Source organism: Ursus americanus, chromosome 4 (genome assembly GCF_024610735.1).
Source record: "Ursus americanus isolate L20-20 chromosome 4, mUrsAme1.1.p, whole genome shotgun sequence".
NCBI lineage: Eukaryota > Metazoa > Chordata > Mammalia > Carnivora > Ursidae > Ursus > Ursus americanus.
Window position 1 is genome coordinate 35,325,966 of NC_142130.1, and position 22,759 is coordinate 35,348,724.

The 22,759-nt window shown below is 45.5% G+C and overlaps 1 protein-coding gene across 4 annotated transcripts in view; it reads right to left on the minus strand.

The window, feature by feature from the left end:
- Nucleotides 1-22,335, minus strand: part of PARP14 (poly(ADP-ribose) polymerase family member 14) — a 42,993-nt gene extending 20,658 nt beyond the window's left edge. For 2 of the 4 annotated variants that reach the window (XM_045812586.2, XM_045812589.2), the window contains exons 1-8: nt 21,866-22,117; nt 16,116-16,249; nt 15,370-15,403; nt 10,808-11,047; nt 8,337-8,573; nt 2,063-4,365; nt 759-995; nt 11-232 (exon numbers count right to left, since the gene is read on the minus strand). In XM_045812586.2, coding sequence (XP_045668542.1) covers nt 11-232; nt 759-995; nt 2,063-4,365; nt 8,337-8,573; nt 10,808-11,047; nt 15,370-15,403; nt 16,116-16,249; nt 21,866-22,052 — 3,594 coding nt within the window. In that variant the 5' untranslated portion in view covers nt 22,053-22,117. Of the gene's footprint in view, nt 1-10; nt 233-758; nt 996-2,062; nt 4,366-8,336; nt 8,574-10,807; nt 11,048-15,369; nt 15,404-16,115; nt 16,250-21,865; nt 22,118-22,238 lie in introns of those variants that run through there. The other 2 variants (XM_045812590.2, XM_045812588.2) reach the window with 2 other exon arrangements.
- Nucleotides 22,336-22,759: the final 424 nt, after the last annotated feature.

Below are 22,759 nucleotides of genomic sequence, written 5' to 3' on the forward strand. Positions count from 1 at the left end.
AAGACTGTACCTGAATATTTTCGTGATCACTTGGGTGCAGCAGAAATTGAACCTCTTGTAAAGCTGTCAGTTGAATCTTCCTACCAAAGTTTAATACTTCTGAAGTTATTAATTCAGCAAAAGTGGTTTTAGGAAACCCCAGATTTCCTGTTCCTATTGCTGGAAATGCAATTGATCTTAAGAACAAGTTCTCAGTGATTTCCAGACATTTTATGATTATGTCTTTCATGATCTGAAAAGCACAAAGCACATCTTTATGCATCTTTCCTAGAAACGGGAGTTAGAACAAAAAGGACAAGAATTTAGCAACTTTGACTGTGATCTGTGTCTACTCCTCACTTTTCAAAAGAGGTTAAGGGCAGTCAAAAAAGGAAAGAAAAACACAGGAGTAGACAAGGAAAAGGGAACATCAGAGACCCTCTAAAAAGATTCAAAAGCACTCAGCAATGAAGGAAAGAAGCAAAGAGACTACTGTTCTAATCCTTCATTCTCCTCCCTTCTTCATGCCCTCACCTTGCTATCCTCACTCAAGATGTGTCATCTTCAATAACTCTTCCCTGAGCCCCAATCATGATGGAGCGCTGTAATCAATTTATATTATTAACTAGTCTTCGGGCGAAGTCAGCTATGGCTGAAAGAAATGGCCATCGTGATAGAAACCACTGATAATGTGACAGACAGAGGCCAGTCTACACTATAATGAGAGGAGGGTCCCAAGGGTGACCCAATTTCCCAGAGAACCTAAAACTTGGCCCCACCTTGTATGAAGGCGTGCACCTGTCTCTCCAGTCCGGAGGCACGACGTGAAGCACATGGCGGCAGTGCAGGTTGTGTCCACTGGTTCGGAGAACTGTGCCCATGCCAACAATCACGTCTTGGCCGACTCTGTCCAATTCCTCCTGGAGCTTTGGCCCAGCTTTTGCCAAGAGGGCCTGAGAAAGGAGCCCTTGATTAAGCTGGAGATTCATGGGAATGGAGTTGACAAGAACGTCGACCTTAAAGACAAAACCAATTTGTTTCAGATACTAACAAAGAGCACTCGTCAAGGATCACTATATTTGAGCCCCTGGGCTTGGCACTACAGGGGGGAAATGATGATTAATCTCAGAGATTGAAATGCCATCCAAGGCAAAGTGTTCCTAGAAACTTATTTAAATAACACTCCGGGACAACAGCGATGTAAAGCAAGATATAAATAGTATACTGAAGGAGCGCAGAGGCAGTGGCTGGTGGGGTCTGGGAAATAAGAATCAGGGCAGCAGGCAGAGGGAGGCAGGGCAGTCATTTGGGAGGGGACCAGCGTGAACATAAACCGGGTAGGTCTGAGCTGTGAGTGGACTGGTTTGATCTGACAGAGCTTTTCTAAATTGGGCTCGATTAAGACACCAAGAGAAGAGAGGAGAGGGAATGTGACCAAGTGATATTCAAAGCTGCCCTGCCTGGGTCACTGAGGCTTAGTGTAGTTCACCCTGCTTCGGCACCACTGACAAGATTCCCACCCTCTGCCCACATCAAATGCTCCAATTTTTCTGTATCTGCCCTCAGCAAATTTGACAGGAAATTAACCTTAGATTTGCCAAAATGTGACAGGTATAAAGGCACTAAAAAAGTATACATGTATGGGGCGCCTGGGTGGCGCAGTCGTTAGGCGTCTGCCTTCGGCTCAGGGCGTGATCCTGGCGTTCTGGGATCGAGCCCCACATCGGGCTCCATGCTCTGCTGGGAGCCTGCTTCTTCCTCTCCCACTCCCCCTGCTTGTGTTCCCTCTCTTGCTTGGCTGTCTCTATCTCTGTCAAATGAATAAATAAAATCTTTTTTTAAAAAAGTATACATGTATAAACGTAAGCTAGTATTGTGGGTTTTCGCATTTACGGAAACCTCACGATCTGAGGACGCCTGCAGGTCCCACAATGGAGTGGCCACTCTCTGTGGGTAAATGCCTCAGTGAGGAAACGGTTTCTGAGGCTGGGAGGGAGGGCACGGGATTCTTCCCCTGGCTCCTAGTCTGGAGTCGCAGCACCGCGGTGGGTCTTCCGCAGGCAGGGACAGAAGGGACACTCACCGTAGCACTCTGCACATCTCCTTTCACCAGCAGGATCCTCAGGTTTCCCTGGGACAATGAAATTGGTCTGTTTCCGGGAGTGTTTGTCAAGACCGGCTGGACTGCCTGCGGTAAACCGGGCAGGGAAGGCGCAGGAGGCAGGGAGCCCTCAAATACGGTTTTCATGGTTTCCGCAAAGGCCTGGACAGCCTTCTCCGCTGTATCCACAAGGTAAATCTCTTTCAAGGTTTGTCCATCCCACTTAAACTGGAAGTTTTTCTTGATAGCCAGAACAATCATCTTCACACACTGGTTTAAGGGAAAGCCACCGGCCCCGGAACAGATAGCAGGGATGGCTATGGACCTGCACCTGTGCGTTTCGGCCAAACGCAGACTCTGTTCTACAGCTCTCTTTAACTGGAGCAGGCACATCAGGACCTCGTCGTCCTTCCACCGCGGCCCCACGGCGTGGATCACGTGGCGGTAGGGGAGCTTTCCTGCCTTCGAGATGATGGCACTGCCAGGGAGGATCTTGCCCCTGTTCTTCACTATCTGGTCACAGTCCTCTTGGAGCTCCGGGCCAGCTGCTTTGGAAAGCGCCGCCGCCAGGCTGCCACAGAGCTTCAGGTCCTCAGTGGCGGTGCTCACCACCACCTCGACGGGAAACCGGGTCAAGTCGCCCTGCTGCACCGTCAGCGACACTCCAGGGGCCAGCTCCACCCGAGACAAGCTGCTCTGCGGCACCGTCATTGAGACTCCTGGGGCCACCTCCACCCGAGACAAGCGCTTCTGCCCATCCATGCCGCCTCCCCCCTTCTCCCCTCCATTCTCCTGTAGGTCAATGGAACACGCAAACAACCGTTTCACCTCTCTTTTATAATACTGTGCTTTCTCCTGGAAGAACTGGCGGACTCCTGGCTTATCGATATGGACGCTTTCAATACAGACGGAATCCAAGGCTTGCTTGACGATGTTCATGCCCTCCAGGACTTTGGCCTTTGGCCCAGTTAGTAAAATGCCTTTTTGTTTATTCTCAAGATTGAAAATTACCTGAACATTTGTCCTCTTTATCTTTTGCCAGAATGGGTTTTTTTCTATCCTTAAATAATCAATGATGACGGGAGGCTCTATTTCAATCAATCTCTCTATTTTCGTGTGTTTTTCCACAAAGTCAAAAAGCAAGCTATAGGACTCATTCACTTCGCTCACACAGCCCGCGATGATGACCTCAGCTTTGGTTTCGGAAGTTAACTCATTGATTATTACAGTCTTTGAGGAGGAATTATGTCTCTTATGCAAACTGTGAGTGAGCCCTTTCCACTTCTTGCCATTAAGAACTTCTCTGTCTTCAATGTTGATGCGCTTATAACTTAAGGCACTGACCATTTGCTTTTCAGCATCTGATAGGACTTCAGAGGAATAGCCGATTAAGAGAACAGTTGTACCCTCTAGCTCATAAACTGCAAGAATGTTCTGTGCCATCAAAAGAGACTTAGAGAAGTCTGTACAGTCTCCTTTCTGCAGAAACTGGAAAATCTCAGGGGGAAGCTGGAGGCTTTTTTGAACCATGGTGTACATCTTTTTCTGTATTTCACACTTTGCTTTATACACATCTGCGTAGAGGCCTTTGAGGCACATGTGTTGCGAAGCTTCATCATAACGAATCTCCATCTCTGGGCATTCAGTGCGGAGACGCTCCAGGACGTCGCTGTGGCACAAAAGAGAGTACCTTCCTGGGGAAATGGCCACTTTTTCCTTTAGACTTTGCTCTTCTCTTTTAATTTTTTGAGTGGTACTTTCTATTAATTCCTTGATTCGTGGCTCAATGTTTTGTACATCCTCTGATCTCCCCACTAAGGTTACAATCCCCACAGATGTATCAAATTCCATCAGAATCCTGTCATCTTCTACATTATTTTTTATGGTGTCCCACACTATGGTATCCACTTTAAAGGGGGTAACTTTATATTTAGACCTGATGCTAGAGAATGCCGTGGAAACATCTTCCTTCCAGCTCCTGATTCTCAGTCTACCTAGACAGAATAATGTGGTCGCAGGTCTGATGGTAACTTCACTACTGAGTTTGGACCATAGTAGATCACAATGACAACGTCTGGCTTCGTCGTTTATCTCATCAATCAGATGCTTCTTTCCCTGTAGGAACCTCCATAAGGGAAGATCTAATGATTCTCTGAATGGTGCTGGAAGCTTGATCAGAGGTTTCTCCTTTCCGTACAAGGCCGTGCCCAAAGAGGTATAGTATGGAAACACAGAGAGCGGCATATTATTGAGGTCAAGTTTCTTGGTCATGATGGAGTGTAACACTTAAAAGGAAAGAAATAAAATAAAGTAATCCCAGTGTGATATGTTTCAAGTGAAAAAAAAACAACTTTTCTATTAGGGAAAAAAATCCTAATGATTGTAGGACTTTGATGGTCTAACAAGCTATTAAAAAGCGGCACTACTCTCAAAGTGCTCAGATATAGGGATCCCTTGCTTAATGAAACACTTTCCAACCAAGATCACTCTATGTTGAAACTCTGTTAAGTAAATTCTATTTTTCTGTTTCCTGGTAACACTGATATATCACCACCAGGTTAATAAATAGATAAGAATTTGTTCACAAATAGGGTGGTAATGTTTGCCCCAGTGCAAAGAATATTCTGGTGCTCAAAGCAAAGCTCACCTAAGAATCATGCTATTCGCTGCTTCTTGCACAGTCTCAGAGTTTTAGGCTCCAGAGCTGCTTTAGATTCCCCTAATACCTCTAAGAGGAGCGCATGCTAATAATTATCAGAGCTGGCCACCTGTCAGACACCATTCTCAGTGCTTTCTGAATATTTATTTATTTAAACCTCTCAGCAACCCTTTGAGATAGAGACACGATTATTATCACCCCTATTTGCAAAGGATAAAACTGAGGCTAGGGAAGGTTAGGTAACTCAAATAGGGTGATGCAAAGGACAAATATCTCAGCTAAGATTTGAGCCAGTGTCTGTTTAACCCCAAAGCCCACGCTCTTGCTCCTTTACCAGGGGTTCCAAACAAGATCACTTCATGGTCATTGGAGAGCCCAGCCCCTGGGGCCTCGGATTCAGTAAGTCCTGCACCTCCCCTTTGTCCTGCTATAATCCCCCTCCTGCCACTTCTACTGGGGCGGTCCCTAGGGTGTGATGTGTGTGTGTGTGTGTCTGTGTGTGTGTCTGTGTGTGTGTCTGTGTGTGTGTCTGTGTGTGTGGGGGTACTCTTCTTCCCCTTGTGTTAATTATTAGACACGTACAGAGGGTCTAAGAAGGAAGAGAATGACTCCAATAACAACTTGGATTAAAATAGCATCCTTGTAGAAAGATGTTAAAAATAACTTCACCTGGTGCATGATTGCCTCCTAGGCCTGGAGCCAGACATCGTGAAAAGAACATGGCCTTCAGAGGCCAAGACCCATCGTTTGAACTTCCCAACATGGCTTCGTACCAGCTCAAGCCTAGGCAGACCAGTGACCACTAACGTGTGCTGAGGACACACACGTGCCAATAACATCGCAGGTATAATTTCATTTGATCCTCACAAATTCCTCTGAGGCAAGTAGTAATGAAGGCTCTAATTACAGGTGAGAAAACAGGCTTTGGTGTTAAAGTAACTTGCCCAACAGTGGACCTAAATAGGCATTTTCCCAAAGAAGACATACAGACACACAGGAAAAGGTGCTCAACATCACTAATCATTAGGGAAAGACGAATCAAAACTATGATGAGATATCATCTCACACCAGTCAGAATGTCTAGTAGCCAAAAGACAAGAGATAACAAGTGTTGGTGAGGATGTGGAGAAAAAGGAACACTCGTGCACTGTTGGTCAAACGTAAGCTGGTGCAGCCACTGTGATAAATGGATAAAGGGGAGTGGGAGATAAAAGCTTCTAGTTATGGAATGCATAAGTCACAGGGAGGAAAGGTACAGCGCCGGGAATAGAGTCAATGACGTGGTGATAGTGCCGTATGGGGACAGATGGGAGCTACACTTGTGAGCAGAGCATATAGAGTTGTTGAATCAGTATGCTGTACACCTGAAACTAATGTAACATTCTGTGTCAACTACACATCAATAAAAATATATATAGGGGCACCGCCCTAAGTGGTGTCTTCGGTTAAGCGTCTAATTCTTGGTTTCGGCTCAGGTCGTGACCTTGGGCTTGTGAGATTGAGCCCCACATCAGGCTCCATGCTCAGTGTGGAGTCTGCTTGAGGTTCTCTCTCTCCCTCTCCCTCTGCCCCTCCCATTTGTGCTCTCTTCCTCTAAAATAAATAAATACATCTTAAAATATATGTATAATAATAAATAAGTAAAGTAATAAAGTAACTTGCCCAAGATCACAAAGCTAGTCGGCACCAAAGCCGGGATTTGAACTCTGATCTGTCTGACCCAAGAAACACCACAGATGTCACCTTACTGTGCCTTAAATTCCTCAACCTATTTCCTCCTCTGCAAGAAAAAGTAACTATATGCACAGCGTTACTAGGATTCAGTGAGCTACTGTGGCAGAAGACACAGCAGAAGATCTTACCTAGAGTAGGAATTAGATAAGAGTTGTTTTTCTTAAGATTTTGTGAATCAGATTTTGTTAAAATGAACAAAGTAATTCCAGAGCAAGTGCCTAATTTATTCCCTTCAAATCATCTACATAAAATGTAGACTGCTAAATAAATTATGTCTTTAATCCAGCTTTAACTACAGCTGGCCTCCTTACTAATAACTGGTTGTAAGTGGTGAAATAGCCCATAAGAAAAATTAACGTTATACGTGAGCAGGTGATTGGGAAAGAATGGAGAGCTTAAGAGCCTAGATTAGGGGCCAGACTAGCCAGGTTCAAATCCTGGCTCTGTCACTTACTAGCTGTGTAAACTTAGTCAAGTTATTTGACCTTTCTGTGCCTGTTTCTCATTTGTAAAACAGGGATTACGGTAATAGCAATGCCCACAGAGCAGTGTCTGCGAATGCACTTTGCAGCACCCTGCAGAGCTATGCAAATGTAAGTCGTAATTAAAAGGAGGAGCAGCCACAGAAAGAAAGGGAAAATCAGTGTGTCTCAGACCAAGGAGAAGAGTTCATGAGGTTAGACGAGGAGGCACGGTCAATGCAGTCAGATGGTACAAAGAGGTCAGGAAGAAGGGGAGCCTTTGAGAGTGCCCTAGTGCCCTACTGCTCACAGGTGTGGCTCTGCATAAAACCACCCTACTTAAATGGTTCCTAGTATTAGTCATACAAGTATAATGTAGACCTTCTGAGGACACACCCGACTGGCCCAGGCCTTCAAGAGGTTCCAAGCCCCCAGAGGCTCACTTCTAGGGGAGGCAGCTTATGTAGCTCCCTCCCTGTGCCCAAGCGCAGGCTCAGGGAGATTTAAAGAAATTGTGACAGAAGCTCCTCTTTTGTCCCCCTGCCCAAGAACACTAGGCCTTTCATTCCATTTTAATCCAAAGCATACCTTCACCCCAGTTCCCCAACTCATCAAAGCCAAAGACAGTTTCCTCCATGGATCCCCCACGGAGCAGTTTATCTTCAGTGGGTGGAATACCATGTGGTCCTATCTCATGCTCCCCTGTTAATCCCAAACCTACTGTTCTTTCTCTCCCTAAGAAGGCTGGCCCCCTAATTCCCACTCCTCAGCCTTCACCTCTGAACATTCAGTGGGATCTCCAAGCTGACTTTGTACATGCCTCAGAGAACTGGCAACCTAATATCTACAACACCCTCCGAAGTGTTTCCCTGAGGTTCAGCTGAACACGGTTTTCACTGAGTTGCTGCAAGGAACAATCCAGCAGGCATCCACTGGATGCCATTAACCACCCCTATTAGTTTCTGAATGACGAGACTGATGGGTGAAAGGGGGAAGTAGTGATACTTCATAGGAAGTGTATGTGTTTCTGAGTATTTCTTTACCTAACCTTGTTGGAATTAACTTGAGAATGTCTACCAAGTATACAGCTAAAACACAGATCATCTTTTTTTTAATACAGTATTTCAAAGATTCTAAGAATTATGAATTTTTCACTATAGATAGAGACTCATGAGAGAATCTCCTTATATCTTTCAAAACTCGGCCCTGCTTCTCTAGAGTTTAAATCATTGGACTCATTAACTATCATATCCCATATGAGCAAGATTACTAATTGGAACTGTAGTGAAACTTATCAATAAAAAATAGAATGCATCAGAACTCAACTGATAACTGTTGAGATCTGCTAAAATGGCTTAGATTATGTCAGGTAGGTTCACAAAATCAGGCTCATAGATATTACCTTTTTTGTCAAAAAATTCAATCAGAGCCGAATTCTCTTCAGGCAAACACTCAATACTGGCAACTCTTCCTCCTCCATTTTGAGGATTTTCAAATAAACATTTCAAATTATAGTCATCAACACCAGGTGGCAGGTTTTCCACCCTGATTGTTTTTGTCACTTCCAGAAGTCTCCAAGAAAGCTGGAGTTGTTTCACCGGGTGGTGCCTGGCACAGCCATCAACAAATCTCACAGCATCTACAAATCAAAATCAATCAATCAATCCATCAGAAAATTACGAGCATACCCGTATCTCAATACTAATTGAGATAAAGGAGATGGCTAAGCACTCAAATTCTAGAGGCAAGATTTTCATTTCTATATGAGAATTTCACACAACTCCCAGTCTCTGAACAGTAACACACGTGAATGTTTTACCTGGCTTTCTGCCCCTGAGCTGTGTCCCTCCTGCAGGCACAGCTCTCTCCAGCCCCCCTTGACGTCCTACCTGAGTGCTCTCTCTACAATATGAATCTCCTCACTCCCCTCCTTTCTGAAGTTCTACCATGGCTCCCCATTACCTGCAGGCATCAGTTCAGGCTCCTTAGCTAGGCTTAAAATGCGCTTGGTTGGCTATTCGACTCCAAACTAATTTCCAAACATCACCTCTGGTTATTCTCTGGCATTCATTTAATTTTCCATATTGCCACAAAAACTAGTCATTATTTTGAAAACCCTATTCTCTTTTGCCTCGGTATATATAATTACCTGTACCTGAAATGCTCTTCTCTGACTTTTTTTTAAACCTGGTCCTATTCCTCCTTCAGGACTCAGCCTGATTATCTCTTTCAAATTAATAAATAATGATGGTGGGCTCACAATGTGCCAGGCACTGTGCTAGGATCTGGGGATAGAGAGATGAATATAACAAGTCCTTGAAAGTTCACCATCTGGGAGGGACACAAATGGCCTATTGCAGGATCAGATGAGACAGGAAGACAAATACTGGGAATCCCACAAGGATTGTCAGAGTAAGTGGTTGCTGATCTGAGTTTTGAAGGAGGAAGAAGAGTTTAGCAGATAGATTAGGGGAGGAAATATTTCAGGCAGAGAGAAGGGCAGTGGCAGGAAACAAGAGTGTACTGGGGACCTGGGAGACTGGGACCACCGGAGTATAAACTTCATAGAAGGGAGTAAGCAAGGCAAAACCAAGCCAACTTGTTTGGGTCCCCTTTCCTCCCATTCCCCACAGCCTGCCGTTCACAGTGGCAGGAGGCGGCTTCTCCTCTCCCATCCTCATTTTTCATTTTCATATGGGTCACCAATTCCATAGGAGTTCCTCAAGAGCAGGAACCAAGGATTATTCATCTCTGTACCCACATCACCTAAACAAGTGCCTGGCACACAGGAGGTGTTCAAGATTTTTGATTAATGAACAAAAGCAAGTCCACTTAGTTTTTCCTTTATAAGAAATAATTATAAATTTGAAATAAGAATCGCTCCCTTCATTGAGTCCTTACCATGTGTCAGGGACTATATTAAGAGCTTTGCACACATTGTCTCATTTAATCCTTTTAGAAGCTGTATCAGGTAGGTATTTTTTCCTCCATTCTATCGAGGAGAGAAGTCTATCGAGAAGACAAGCTCGGGTAATTGGTCAAATGGTGGAGCTAGAATTTTGAGTTCATGACCATCCTCCTGTCATGGCCATGGAATAACGAGGGCTCGGATTGGAAAACTGCCTGGTCCTTCTGGAGATGACTCCTCACACGGACCTGAAGAGCACTCATTTCCTGAATCACATGCACTTCCTCTCCTGCATGTGGGATGGCCATGAAAGCACTAAGGAACTATATGGTAAAGGACAGCAGAGAAGAGGCTGTGTAGAGGTGGGCTGCGGGGTTCAAATCCAAGAATTTATTAGCATCTCTGCACCACGGTCTCCTCAACTGTAAAATGAGGAGTAGTAACAATGATCCCAAGAGGAACAAATGAATTAACACATATGATGAGCTTAGCACAGTACCTGACACCTGACTTCGAGTATCCCTATATGAGTGTCTGCTATTATCAACATTGTTACATTCCAGTAAGTCCAGTCTGGTAACACAGATAGTATTTACTTCTCCCAGTGAGATAACGCATGTGAAAATACTGATTCTTCTGCTTGGAATCACATTTACGACCTTAGACTTTAGATTTCTATTTGGGTGTGTTATCTCTGTCTCTGTCTTTCTCTCTCTCTCTCTCTCTCTCTCACACACACACACACCCTTACACAATGAAGTCTGACTTACTGAACATACCAGAATTTAGTTTTAAAAAATTTTGCTTCTCTTTCAAAATAGAAAAGCATCTATATTAACCCGAAGCCCTCTCTTACTAGCTACGAGAAAAAGTCAAGCTTTCAGAGACATTCCATTAGCTGGGTGTCTCAAACCCCAAAGTGTGGCACAAAGGAGATTGGCAAATGCAGAATCATTTGATCTTACCCCCATGCGTTGGAAAGGTCACTACAGCAACGTCAAAATCTCGTAATACTTCCACTTGAAAAGCATCATTGGACAGGCCACTTACATTCTCCACTATCAAGATTAACATTATATCGGTTACATTTGCCTTGAGATTTTCAAATGCGACCAAAGAGGAAGTATTTTCACATTCTTCTGAGGTATCTTCCATATTCTCTGATCTTCTATTGGGAGAAAGTTTTATATCCGGTTCTGACACACCTGATTTTAGAAGGACAAAAGAGGTACAAGATGTTACATTTGCTTATCATGGTCTTAGTGAATTATCATAAGACACTGTCCTCTTTCCTTTTCAATCTCTTGGCTAAGTCAAATAAAAAAAGAGCTGAGAAGGCTTTTTGCTTAATTTAGTTAAAAATAAAATGCAGCATTTCACTATTATTGTTAAGTTTGATTTTTATTATGCCCTTTTCTGACTTGTCTCTCTGAGGAACCTGTCTTTCATAGCCTTTGACATACGCTTCCATCAAGCACCTTATCATAGTTATTGAACTCAGCTTCTCAAAAGCAATGGACATGTTTATTCATCCTTGTATTTGTGGCCCCTGGTATATACTTGAGGCTTAAGAGTGTTTGCAGAATTGGAGATTTACTGCTTGGGCCACTGGAGGAAAGCAAGAATATCTGATGACATGTAACACATTATGCTTTGAAAAGTAATACATTTTCATCACTGAAGAGAAAAAAGGATACTCGCTGACTGACTAAGGAACACACACAGAAAGTAAAATGGCCGAGAGAGCTGTCCGTATACGTTAAGCTCACCGAACAGCAGTCCTCCCAGCCAGCTTGTCCCACTCCACTGTTGGCCCTATGTGAGTTCCATCTATGCATCAGGTCAGTCCCACCCTATGCTTGCCCAGTGCAGCATGACATAATCCTTAGACATTCTGTGAGTGACTGTTCAATTGGGGCCCTTATTATGTTCAAGGCACTGGAGGTGTAGAGGGGTGCATACAGAACACATCGGATAAGGGACTTGCAGATTTTCTAATGGAGATATACAAGAAAAATGACAAAAGGAACTGACGTTTGTCAATGTTTATCATGGCAGAGTAAAATGCTACGCGCTCACTAAATCCATTTGGTTTTCTTTCGGGGCAACATTTCCCAGACTTACCACAGCCAAGTTCATGTAGCTAATGGAATATGGGTGAAAGTGTGAACTGCACTTCCACACCTGGCAAGTACAAATCCCCTTTATGTGAATTTCCATTCTCCTTTGCAGTGACTTTGGAGGGCCACATATCAAAATAATCTTGTCAAAAGATGGAAGGAACCTGGGATTCCTGAAGCAGTCTAGACTCCCCCTTCCCCAGCTGCTGACGACACTGACCTATGATTTGGGGGATGTTTGTTACAGTAGTTAGGTGACCCTGACACATACTCCTATTACGTGCAAGATGTAACACCACGCACTCGTACCAAATAAAAAATAGCTTAAGGATTCAACAATAACACAGCATTCAATGACACAGGTGTGACAAAGCAGAAGGACTGCTGAGCTGGAGGTGAGGTTGTCCGAGTTCAACCCCTGACTCTGCCACTCTTTAGCCATGTGACCTCAGGCATGACTCTTTACAAAAGAGTACTGGATGAACTCTTGGTTGGTAAGAGCCCTTCCAGCAACATAGTTTTATAACCTTATGACTATTAGAAGCTTTATCACAAGAGAGGCTTGGTTAACTGCCAAATAAAGAGCATCAACAACCCAGCCAGAAGTCTGAGAGATACAGAAGGGGACTGGGCTGCCTTAGAAACACTTTAGGAAAAGAAGAAGCTGAGTGGATCTTGACAGCTCTCTAAAGTTTAGATAGAAGTAGGATAGAGGGGATTGTGAGCCACAGAAGTACAGGCAGAGTGCCGTGACTGTGACAAACTATTTAGGAAATGGTGGTCTGACTGATGAAGCTCAAGGAGCACTTGGGTGTAGATATAAGAAATGAGGCCAGAAAAGTTGGCTTCATCCAGAACGTGGTGTGGACTTTATCTTGCAGTCAGTAGTAACGGTGACTTGTGGAAGTTTTCTGTGATAAGGAGGACAGGGTATTTAGCAATAGTAAAAGGGCTGGTCAGATTTAAGGAGAAGGACATCAGATAGAGAGAGACCAAGCGGGGTGCTCCCGCCATGTTGGATTTGTGAGGTAATAATGGCAGTCTGGCATGAGGGAGGGACAGATGAGGAAAACTTAAAAAAAAAAATTGATTAAGTGTCTGGGACTAACATACGTGAAGGCTTAAAGAAGAGAGATGATTGAAGTTTCCAGTAGGTGATGGGCAGACAGGTTGTGTACTTCAAGAGAAATAAGAAAGCCAGAAAGGGTACCAGTTTGAGGAAGAAGATGACACAGGGGGCTGTGACACGGTGGCTCCAACATATTTTCCAACAGGAAGGTCAGACACGAGGTCCGGAATTTAGAAGAGAGTCCAGGCTGGAAATATAGAGTTGAAAAAGCAAGAATTTGCTGACCACAGTGACTAGTATCTCTCTGCTCTTGCATGTTTCTCTTCTACAGGCTCTTCTAACCACTGGTTTCCATCTAGCAGACCCAGCCCCACCCCGCTTAGCCTGGAACAGGACATTAGCTCAGAGCTCACATTCTCTGGTGCTGGTGTGTGGCTTGACTGACCTATCCTTCCTCTGTCAACTGCTTGTCCATCTTCAACTTTATGCCCAGGGTTTCGGGCATGGCCAGTGCACTCAGCCTACAGTATTCTCTGTTCTCCTCATCCCTGAAATGTGGGACCTATTAGGGAACCACACTCCACCCTGATTTTGCTCGGTTCTGAAAACTGTCTATACCATTCCAATTAATTTCAAGAGTCCTAGCCTTAGGGTCACTGTCAGGATTCAGTGTGGAGCAACCATTCAACAAGGGACTCCTCTTATGTCTCTTAAAGGGGCCAATTAAGTACTTCATTAAAGACTGCCAACTTCCCTGCTGCTTACTATGATTAGAGTCTGGGTCATGTCAAAACAGGTCAGCAAATGAGTCTTAAGTCTCCAGGACAATGAAAAGTCCATGGGTGGGGTGGGGCTGGATGGCTCTTCCTGAGACTATCCTTGGTGTTATATGCAAATCTGAAACAGTACTGACAGAGTTAGGGTAAAATCTATGAAACCATAAGAAACACAGACTTGATTAAAGTCTAGACCCAAGAAATGGTACAAATATAAATGTACCAATATAAAACCACTTCCCGGTCTAAAACTGAGCTTGAGGGTACAGCACATAAGGCATTTTCCAAGAATAGATAAGGATTTAGGGGGTCCCCATGAACACTGGGAGTTATGTGAGCCCGTTCCATATCTGAAGAACAGAAAGCAGGAGTTACTCTAAACATAAAACTCCTGTCTCATAACAATCATGAGCCTTTTTTCCTTCTAGATTTGTTTGTCAGAGAGAGAGAGAGAGAGCACAAGCAGGGGAGCAGCAGGCAGAGGGAGAAGCAGACTCCCCACTGAGCAAGGAGCCCGAGGCAGGACTCGATCCCAGGACCCTGGGATCATGACCTGAGCTGAAGGCAGACACTTAATCAACTGAGCCACCCAGGCGTTCCCAATCATGAGCTTCTTAAGAAAACCACGCATCTTAGATTCTACAGCCGAATAGTGCCTCCATGTTAGGTAAAAACAATCCATACATCCCCCTCCAGTCGGGGGAGTAAAGGCAGCTCGCAGCCTAGTGCCATTTTCAAAAGACAAAGTTGCAAAAATCGAAACATGTTCTCAAGACAGTGTCAATTTTAGAGGATAATAATTTACCCATTTTGGGGGGAAATTTCTTTTCCCTAAGATTTGGATATACATATCACTTTATGTCTCCTGCCCAGCCATTCAGCACAGGCCATCATCTCCCCCACCTTTATAACAGAGCGCAGTTAGCCAGAAAAACGCGCTGCTTCTTTCGTAAGTGGCAGCTGGTACTACAGGCCAACACCCAGACCCCAGGTAAGCTGCAGAGGCCACAATAGTTCTGAGGTTGCAGGCTGTTCTCTACAGCAGATGGGATGAGAAGAGCTGCTGCTGGTCGGTGGGGGCGGTGGGGGTGCTGCACCCACATCCCACACCCAGCACTGAGAAGCTTTAGTTCACTGTCCTGTCGTGGCTTCAGAGGACAGCACCCTCCAGATCCAGTGCTCAGAAACTGACTTAGCCACACAGGACACACACGGACACATAATGTCCTTGCTTCTCAATGGCTGGTTGGGCACAGGTAGGCTCTACAGGTCAGTTTATTGCCATCTCCCAGGCACCTCTTCGCCTCCCTTCAATTGCAAAGTGTCTCCCAGTCCCCACAGAGAGAGCTATTCCCATCCTTCTGACCTCAGCCCTAAGATCTCAGGGAGCTACCCCCGTGCTCACCTCAGCACAGCTGGCTGAGAGTATGCAGATGGCATCTCTAAGCTGAGCACACCCTGCTTTGTGAAGTCAAGAAGAGAAGGATGAGCCCTGAAAGTGCCATCTCTAATGAAAGCCAAACCACTGGCGAAGGTCAGCCATCCCAGTTCTTTGCCCTTACCTGGTTCTTTGACATGTTCTTGGGTCTCCAATTCCTGAAATCCAATAAACAATAGGTAGCATCAAGAAATGACTAATAATTTCTTTCCATTGAGAAACTGTCCCTGGGACTGGCCTAGAGACATTGGGTCATTAGAAACAATGAAAAGCTCTGGCACTTCTGCTCCTCACGGGTAATGAAGTATCGACTTGGCACAAGAATCATTGGTAAAAATTAGTCACAAATTACTAAAACCTAATTAACACCAAGTGCTTGGAGTATGGGGTAAGAACGAAATTTTCTCTCCATCTAACATTTATTGTTTACTGTTAACAAGCACCATGTCATGTGCTTTACAGAGATTATCTCATGTAATCCTCACAACCATCCACCAATCCAACGAGGATTGGATTACTGTCCCATTTAACAGTCGAGGAGACAGCACAGGTAGTGTGGATCGCTGTCCGTTCAAAATGATGTAAAACGGTTAAAAGCACCCAGACAAACTCAAAAATCTACATCTCACCTTTATTATAATCTGCAAATTCTGACTTTCCAGAAAGTGTCTAAAATCAAACAAAAAGTGGCCCCTCCTTCATTATTCCATACCTTCCCCATGACCACTTTCACTCCCTCCACATCCATAACGTGCTTTCCATTCTGATTTGATTTATGCTTCTCATCCCACTATGTTCTCCGTATTGTGATTTCCTTCCCATGCATCTTGGCAGAACACCCTACTTCCCTTTACTCACGACTTGACTTACCTTTGTTGGAATTTCCCCCTCAAAGACATCCTGGACTTCACCTGGGGCTGTGGGCAACTGGACAGTTAACTGGAATGCTCCTATTCCTGGCCATAGCAACTCATGGTTCTTTGTCTCCAGAACTTTTTGCCGAACTGAAATTAAAAAAAGAAAGAAAGAAAGAAAGAAAGAAAGAAAGAAAGAAAGAAAGAAAGAAAGAAAGAAACTGTCAAGCAATCTTTATTCACCAAATTATTCCATGATTCCCATAGGGCTTCATTATTTTCAATCAATGGCTTGGTCAGTTTCCCAAGCAAGTCCTTGTATGGTGAAAAGAGGAAAAGTTTAGCAAGTAGACATGGGTTTCAATCCTTTACCCTTATTTTTATTTTTTAACCCTTGGGCATGTTCCTTAATAAGTCTTAAAACTTGCAAAGCCTCAGTCTTCTTGTCTATTAATAAGTAATTAATGAAGACTGTCTTATATAGGTGTTATAAGGATTAAATTGAAAAACATACAGTACGTAACGCTCAGCAGACACTGAGAAAGGGAACAATATTTATTTCACAAGTGAAGGGAAATAATCAAAGCACGCCTCGTGGTGAACCTGAAGACTGGGTGCTGGGACATGTCATGATGAAAGCTGTGTTTCAGGAAGGTGACTGGAGTGACCACGAGCACAATGGCCAGGAGCCGAGTGAAAAAGCTATTTCATTCAGTTCTTTAACTTGTGATGATAAGAGCCTCACATCCAATAGTCAAAGGAGTAGAAACGAAGGGATGGGAGAGATTTAAAAAAAAAAAAAAGAATTAGCACAGCAGGCATCGGGGTTGTAGTGAAAATACTGAACGGTGAATGCAAGAGTCCAAAGACTTGGATTTGAATTCCAACTCTGCCCAAAACTAGATGAGTGACACTGAGAAAATAACTTCTTGAGTCTGTTTCCTCCCTTGAAACTGTCTGTGAATGAATTTTGTAACACCCACAAGAGCTATGCAAATGGAAGTTTATATAATTATAAGCAGGAGCAGCCAGAGAGAGAAAAGGAAAATCAGTGTATCTTAGGCCATGGAGAACTGGCAATGAGTAAGTTTAGAGGAGGAGGCATGGTCAACATAGATGGTGCAAAGAGGTCAGGGTGAAGGGGAAACTTTGACAGCGCCCTGCTGCTCCCAGACGTGGCTCTGACGTGAATGCTGGGCCACCATGTTGCATTCCGGTGTGGATGGTCTGAGAGGCCGAGGACATAGGGAATCTTTCATAAGGAGGAGTTGGAATAGCTCCCCCACCTCGATCATCCAGGAAAGGGCAGAAGTGAGGCCTTCGCTGCTAACTCAGAGGCAGGCCCCAGAAACAATATGAGAAGGAACGCCAGACTCTAATTTCAGTCTTTATGAGACAGCAGATCTTTTCACATGGACTCCTGAGGGGCTGTCCTAAGCTAGCAGGAGGACGGAGGACCGGATAAAACCCCTGAAGCCTGAGAACAAGCCAAGTTTTGTTAGCCAAGTTGTCTAGAGTCGTGGGCTTCTGTGATGCATTCCTTTTATAATCCCCCAGACTTTGAGATAGCCTCATCCAGGCATCTAAACGCAAAAGCCTGTTCTGAGACTGTGCACGATTACGCAGGGCACCAGGATTTCGAGAGAGCAGGCAGTAGCACTAGGGGTAAGTGACCCGTAACAAGGACAAGGTGAATCTGGGAGGAAAAGGAGCTAAAACCCTCCTGTCCAGCCACCCTTCCCCACGTGGACAGTCTCCATTCTGCACCAACCTCAGACCACCGACATTTAATTGTACTTAAAGAGGAGATGGGTTCCCTTACCCCAAAGAGACTGAAAATCCTCAGAAGCCAAATTCTGACCTGAAAGGAGGATACATGCACACATCTGAAACAGGGCTTAATATCTTATAAGTCAGTTTACACTGGACTTCTCAGAAATTGAGTGAACTATGTAAAAGCAATATACAGCTTCCATATACTTCTGTTTGCTATACACTAATTTCTTTTTTAAAACATTTTTTTTATTTATTTGAGAGTGAGAGAGAGCATGAGCAGGGGGAGGGGCAGAGGAAGAGAGAGAGAAGCAGACTCCCCAATGAGCAGGGGCTCAATCCCAGGACCCCAAGGACCCCAGGACCCCAGGATCATGACCTGAGCCGAAGGCAGACACTGAGCAGACTGAGCCAGCCAGGCGCCCCAGCGATACACTAATTTCTACGGAGCAGTGCTGTTGGGCTCATTCGGACTACATGAATCATGTAAAGAAAGTAGTGCTACATGGCGGGCTGCACATGGTGCAGCCACTTCCCCAGGGGAGGATGGAGGGAATCCCTGCAGAAGAACCAGCACCCCAATGTTCACAGCAGCATTGTCTACAATAGCTAAATCGTGGAAGGAGCCGAGATGCCCTTCAACAGATGACTGGATTAAGAAGATGTGGTCCATATATACAAGGGAGTATTACTCAGCCATCAGAAAGAACGATTACCCAACATTTGCAGCAACATGGACAGAACTGGAGGAGATTATGCTAGTGAAATAAGTCAAGCAGAGAAAGACAATTATCATATGGTTTCACTCATCTATGGAACATAAGAACTAGGATGATCAGTAGAAGAAGAAAGGGATAAAGAAAGGGGGAGTAATCAGAAGGGGGAATGAAGCATGAGAGACTATGGACTATGAGAAACTAACTGAGGGCCTCAGAGGGGAGGGGGGTGGGGGAATGGGATAGACCGGTGATGGGTAGTAAGGAGGGCACGTATTGCATGGTGCACTGGGTGTTATACGCAACTAATGAATCATCGAACCTTACATCAAAAACCAGGGATGTACTGTATGGTGACTAACATAATATTAAAAAATATATTATTATAAAATATATACATATATATATATATATATATATATATATATATATATATATGAAACAGCACAGAGGATCACAGGGGAAGGGAGGGAAAACTGAATGGGAAGTTATCAGAAAGGGAGAAAAATCACGAGACTCTTAACTATAGGAAACAAACTGAGGGTTGTTGGAGGGGAGGGGAGGGAGGTGGGATAACTGGGTGATGAGCATTAAGGAGGTCTCATGATGTGATGAGACTGGGTATTATATGCAACTGATAAACTGTTGAATACTACATCTGAAACTAAAAAAATAAAAATTTTAAAAATAAAAATTAAAAAAAAAAAAAAAAAAAGAACCAGTGTCCGAGGTAGGACCTCTAGGGAGGGGTCAACCATTGTTAGCAAATTTCTGACAACCTGTTACTGGGGCAATAGTGCCTCTGGTAGGAAACTGAAACCAAAATGGCACTCCCCTCCCCCCCCCCGCCCCCCAGGGCCTTTGTCCTTAAAAGGTTTTGAGTTGCACTAAGTTTGAGTTGTGTGTGTGTGTGGGGGGGGGGGGTACCACAAGAGCGGCTGCTGGAGCGGACTGGGGACGAAGGTAGGGGAGGTGGCTGGGCGATGAGAGGAAGGAAGCCTGCAGGGGCAGCCTGCAACCATTTCTGCATTCAGGGCTACAACAGACTGATGTTATGGACACAAAGGTGTATTTTGCGCTGTTGGTATTTTTACGCATTTGTATTTTCTATCAATCATTTCCCTTTTTTTGTTCATTCAGGGTTGGCAACAAACAAAAGGCCTTCCCAAACTTCAGCCAGGGTCCCCTGGGGTGCTGGTTGGACAGGTGGATTCCCGCTCACCCACCCCCGGGGTTCCTAAATCTCTGAGAGACAGCTGGGACTGGGTCTGTTTAGTCTGCTGTGAGTCCGATGCAGAGGTCTGTGGCCCCAGTTTGAGAACTACTGGGGAGGATAATGGGATTCTAAAGAAGAAGTAAGTGTCCCTAAGGGCCAGGTCCATATCATGTTGACAGTTGGCAATCAACATGGTTAAACTCCTTGAGGAAAATGAAATCCAGGGGAAATGGCTTACATTGCACAGCTGCCCTTCTGAACATTCCTCGGTGAAATTAGGCCTTGGAACACTTGGTACTTTGTTTTCATAAGGGCCCTGAGCCTAGTAGGTCTCCTGTCCCCTCCCTGCCTCGCTCTGACACACTTCGCTGTGGACCGCTCTCCTCTCTGGGTTTCACTCTTTCCTTTCTGGATCTCTGCCTTCTAGTGCCTCTCACGTAAGTCTCATTGCCTCTCCTCTGGCTCAAACGCTTCTCCAAATCCAGGCACAGGAAGGTAGAATCAGGGGTGGTCCACATCCTTTCCTAGGAGATTCCAAAGAAAATAGTGCGCACGCTGAAAACAGCAGCTCGCAGGCCTCTCGCTACAGACCTGGTGGGAGGAGCAGATAATAACTGGGTGGGAGCTTATCCTCCCTTTCCCAAAGGCAACAGAAAGGGTGGGGGAAACTTAACTGCCCAGAGGTTGCGGGGGACCTCAAAACTCCCAACCCACATCAACTCAGAATGCCACCCCTGCTCCCAGTCCGAGGACCCCCCTGAAACTGAGGGCAGAGGTACCAGCGCACCCTCGACAAAGATTCTGGGTGTCGATCAGCAGCACGCAGCCCTCCATTCACTTTCTATACTTACACCCAATGTGCTTTTAGGCAGCACTTTTGCACCCTCCTCCAAGTGACCCCCGAAACACTGGGAATCTCATGAGCTATGGGAAAATCCCTGTGACTCCTCACATTCCTTAACACCTTTTCCCCCCACCTAAAATATAACTGAAGAAAATGGGGGACACTCCCCTCTGTCCCTCTTCCAGAGCACTGACCTCAGTTACCAAACCCAGAATAGTGCACGAATACACACCTTCCACCCCCACGCTGATTTTCATTGTTCAAGGACTCAATTGTCCTCACCTAGAACGTTGCATGATCTCCCAAAAGTTGTGATTTCCAGGGTCTCTCCCAGTAAGTCCAGGTACTTGTTTTCAACCAAATTCATCTCCCTAAAGTATATTTGGACATGTCTCTCCTCTGCCTGGGGGGGGGGGGAGTTCATAGCCCTTATGGTGTCATTCAAGGCCCTCTACCATCTCAACCCAACTTTCTCTTAGCTTTAATTTCCTCCCCACCACTTCACAAGAAGGTGGTTTAATCACAGAAGGCTTAAGAGTTTTAAAATATAGGCGTCCCCCGCCTTAGCCTTCGGAAATTTCCCAGCCCCGTCTGCAGATCCTCCTTGTACCCAGGGATTAGCAGAGTTACTACTCAAGCCAAACCTCCCCAAAGGCGCCCTGCGTGTTGCCTGAAGATACCCTGTCCTTTCTTCCCCCAGCACCTGTTCATGCAGTGTGTCCTGCCCAGTGTGTCCTTCCTCGGAAGAGTCCTCCCCAATATCCTGCCTGTCAGGAACCGAACTGGCCCTCAGGAATCAGGTTTAGATGTGACTCTCCCTGGAAACTTTCTCTTCCCTTAAAATTGTGCTCCTGTCAATTTGGAGTTCTAGAACAGCTGCTTTAATAGGAAGGAAAAAAAATTGCAATGGAATAGCAACTCCGCCACTAACGCACTAGGTAGCCTTGTAAACAGTAGCCTATCAGCTCCTTTCCGTTTCACCGCGCTCCAAGCTTAACGTTAGAACTCACTTGCGCGGTTCTGCCGCCACCTCCAGGCAGCACCTGGAAGCGCTTATGGCCCCTCGCGCACTCCGTCGGGTCTGCAGCCCTGCGCCCTCCCTCCCCTAAGGCTGCTGCTGGAGCCGTGCGGGTTCTCCTGCTGTGCGCCCCTGTTCCAAGTTACCCTGCGGGAAGACCCCGGTTGTCCCCTCTCACCCCCACCCTCGCACCCCTCACCGTCCTCTAGATGGAAGAGCACCAGGAAGCGGGACGGGGTGCCGGGTTCCTGGCGGACCTCACACTCCCCGCCTCCGGATCTCCTCGCGCTCTGGAAGTACATCTGCAGCTTGGCGCTCAAGTTCTTCGGCGGGTCAGGGCCCCAGGACCCTTCGACCAGCAGGGGAAAGGAGCCGAGCGCAGCCATACTCGGCTCCGCTCACCTGCACCGCGGCTCAAGCCACCCCAGATGAGTGTGGCAAACTTTGTCCCTTTAAGTTTCAGTTTCATTTCCCAGAAAACTCCTCCCCTGACATTAGTTTCCGTCTTTGGCTGTGAAGCCCTGTGCCATGATGGAACTAGTCACAGCCCCCGTCCCACCGGAGTTCCTCACCTTCAGCTCTGGCCACAGCGAAGGCTAATCGCCACTCCAAGCAACTGGTCTTGGGCCGTTTGTGCACTTGGCTCCCTAAGCTCAGACGCTGTGTGCCGCTCACCCCCCCAAGCCACAGCTGAAATCAGCATCTTTGACCACACACAATACCTTTGGCATACACAAAGGCAACTTCATTTTTGCTCAGGACAGCGTTTTACAAGAAAATAAAATGGCTTGGCCAGCCGTGATTCTTTACAACGTAGAAAGAAGTCCCCAAATAAGCCCCAAACAATGATCAGAATTGTATCTGGCTTTTTTTTTCTTTTGCATTGTGTTCCCTGATCTATTAATATAATATGTTCAGGAATACAGAAGGGGGGGTACATTCACAGTTCTTTATGGAATATTTACTAGGTGCCATGCACCCGGGACGGATTCAACAAGCGCAGTTCCTGCCCTCATCGAGCTCACAAACCCCTGGGGACACAGTGCTCTTATATACAGGTGTTCCTGGAACAAATCAGGAGGGGCTCCTACCC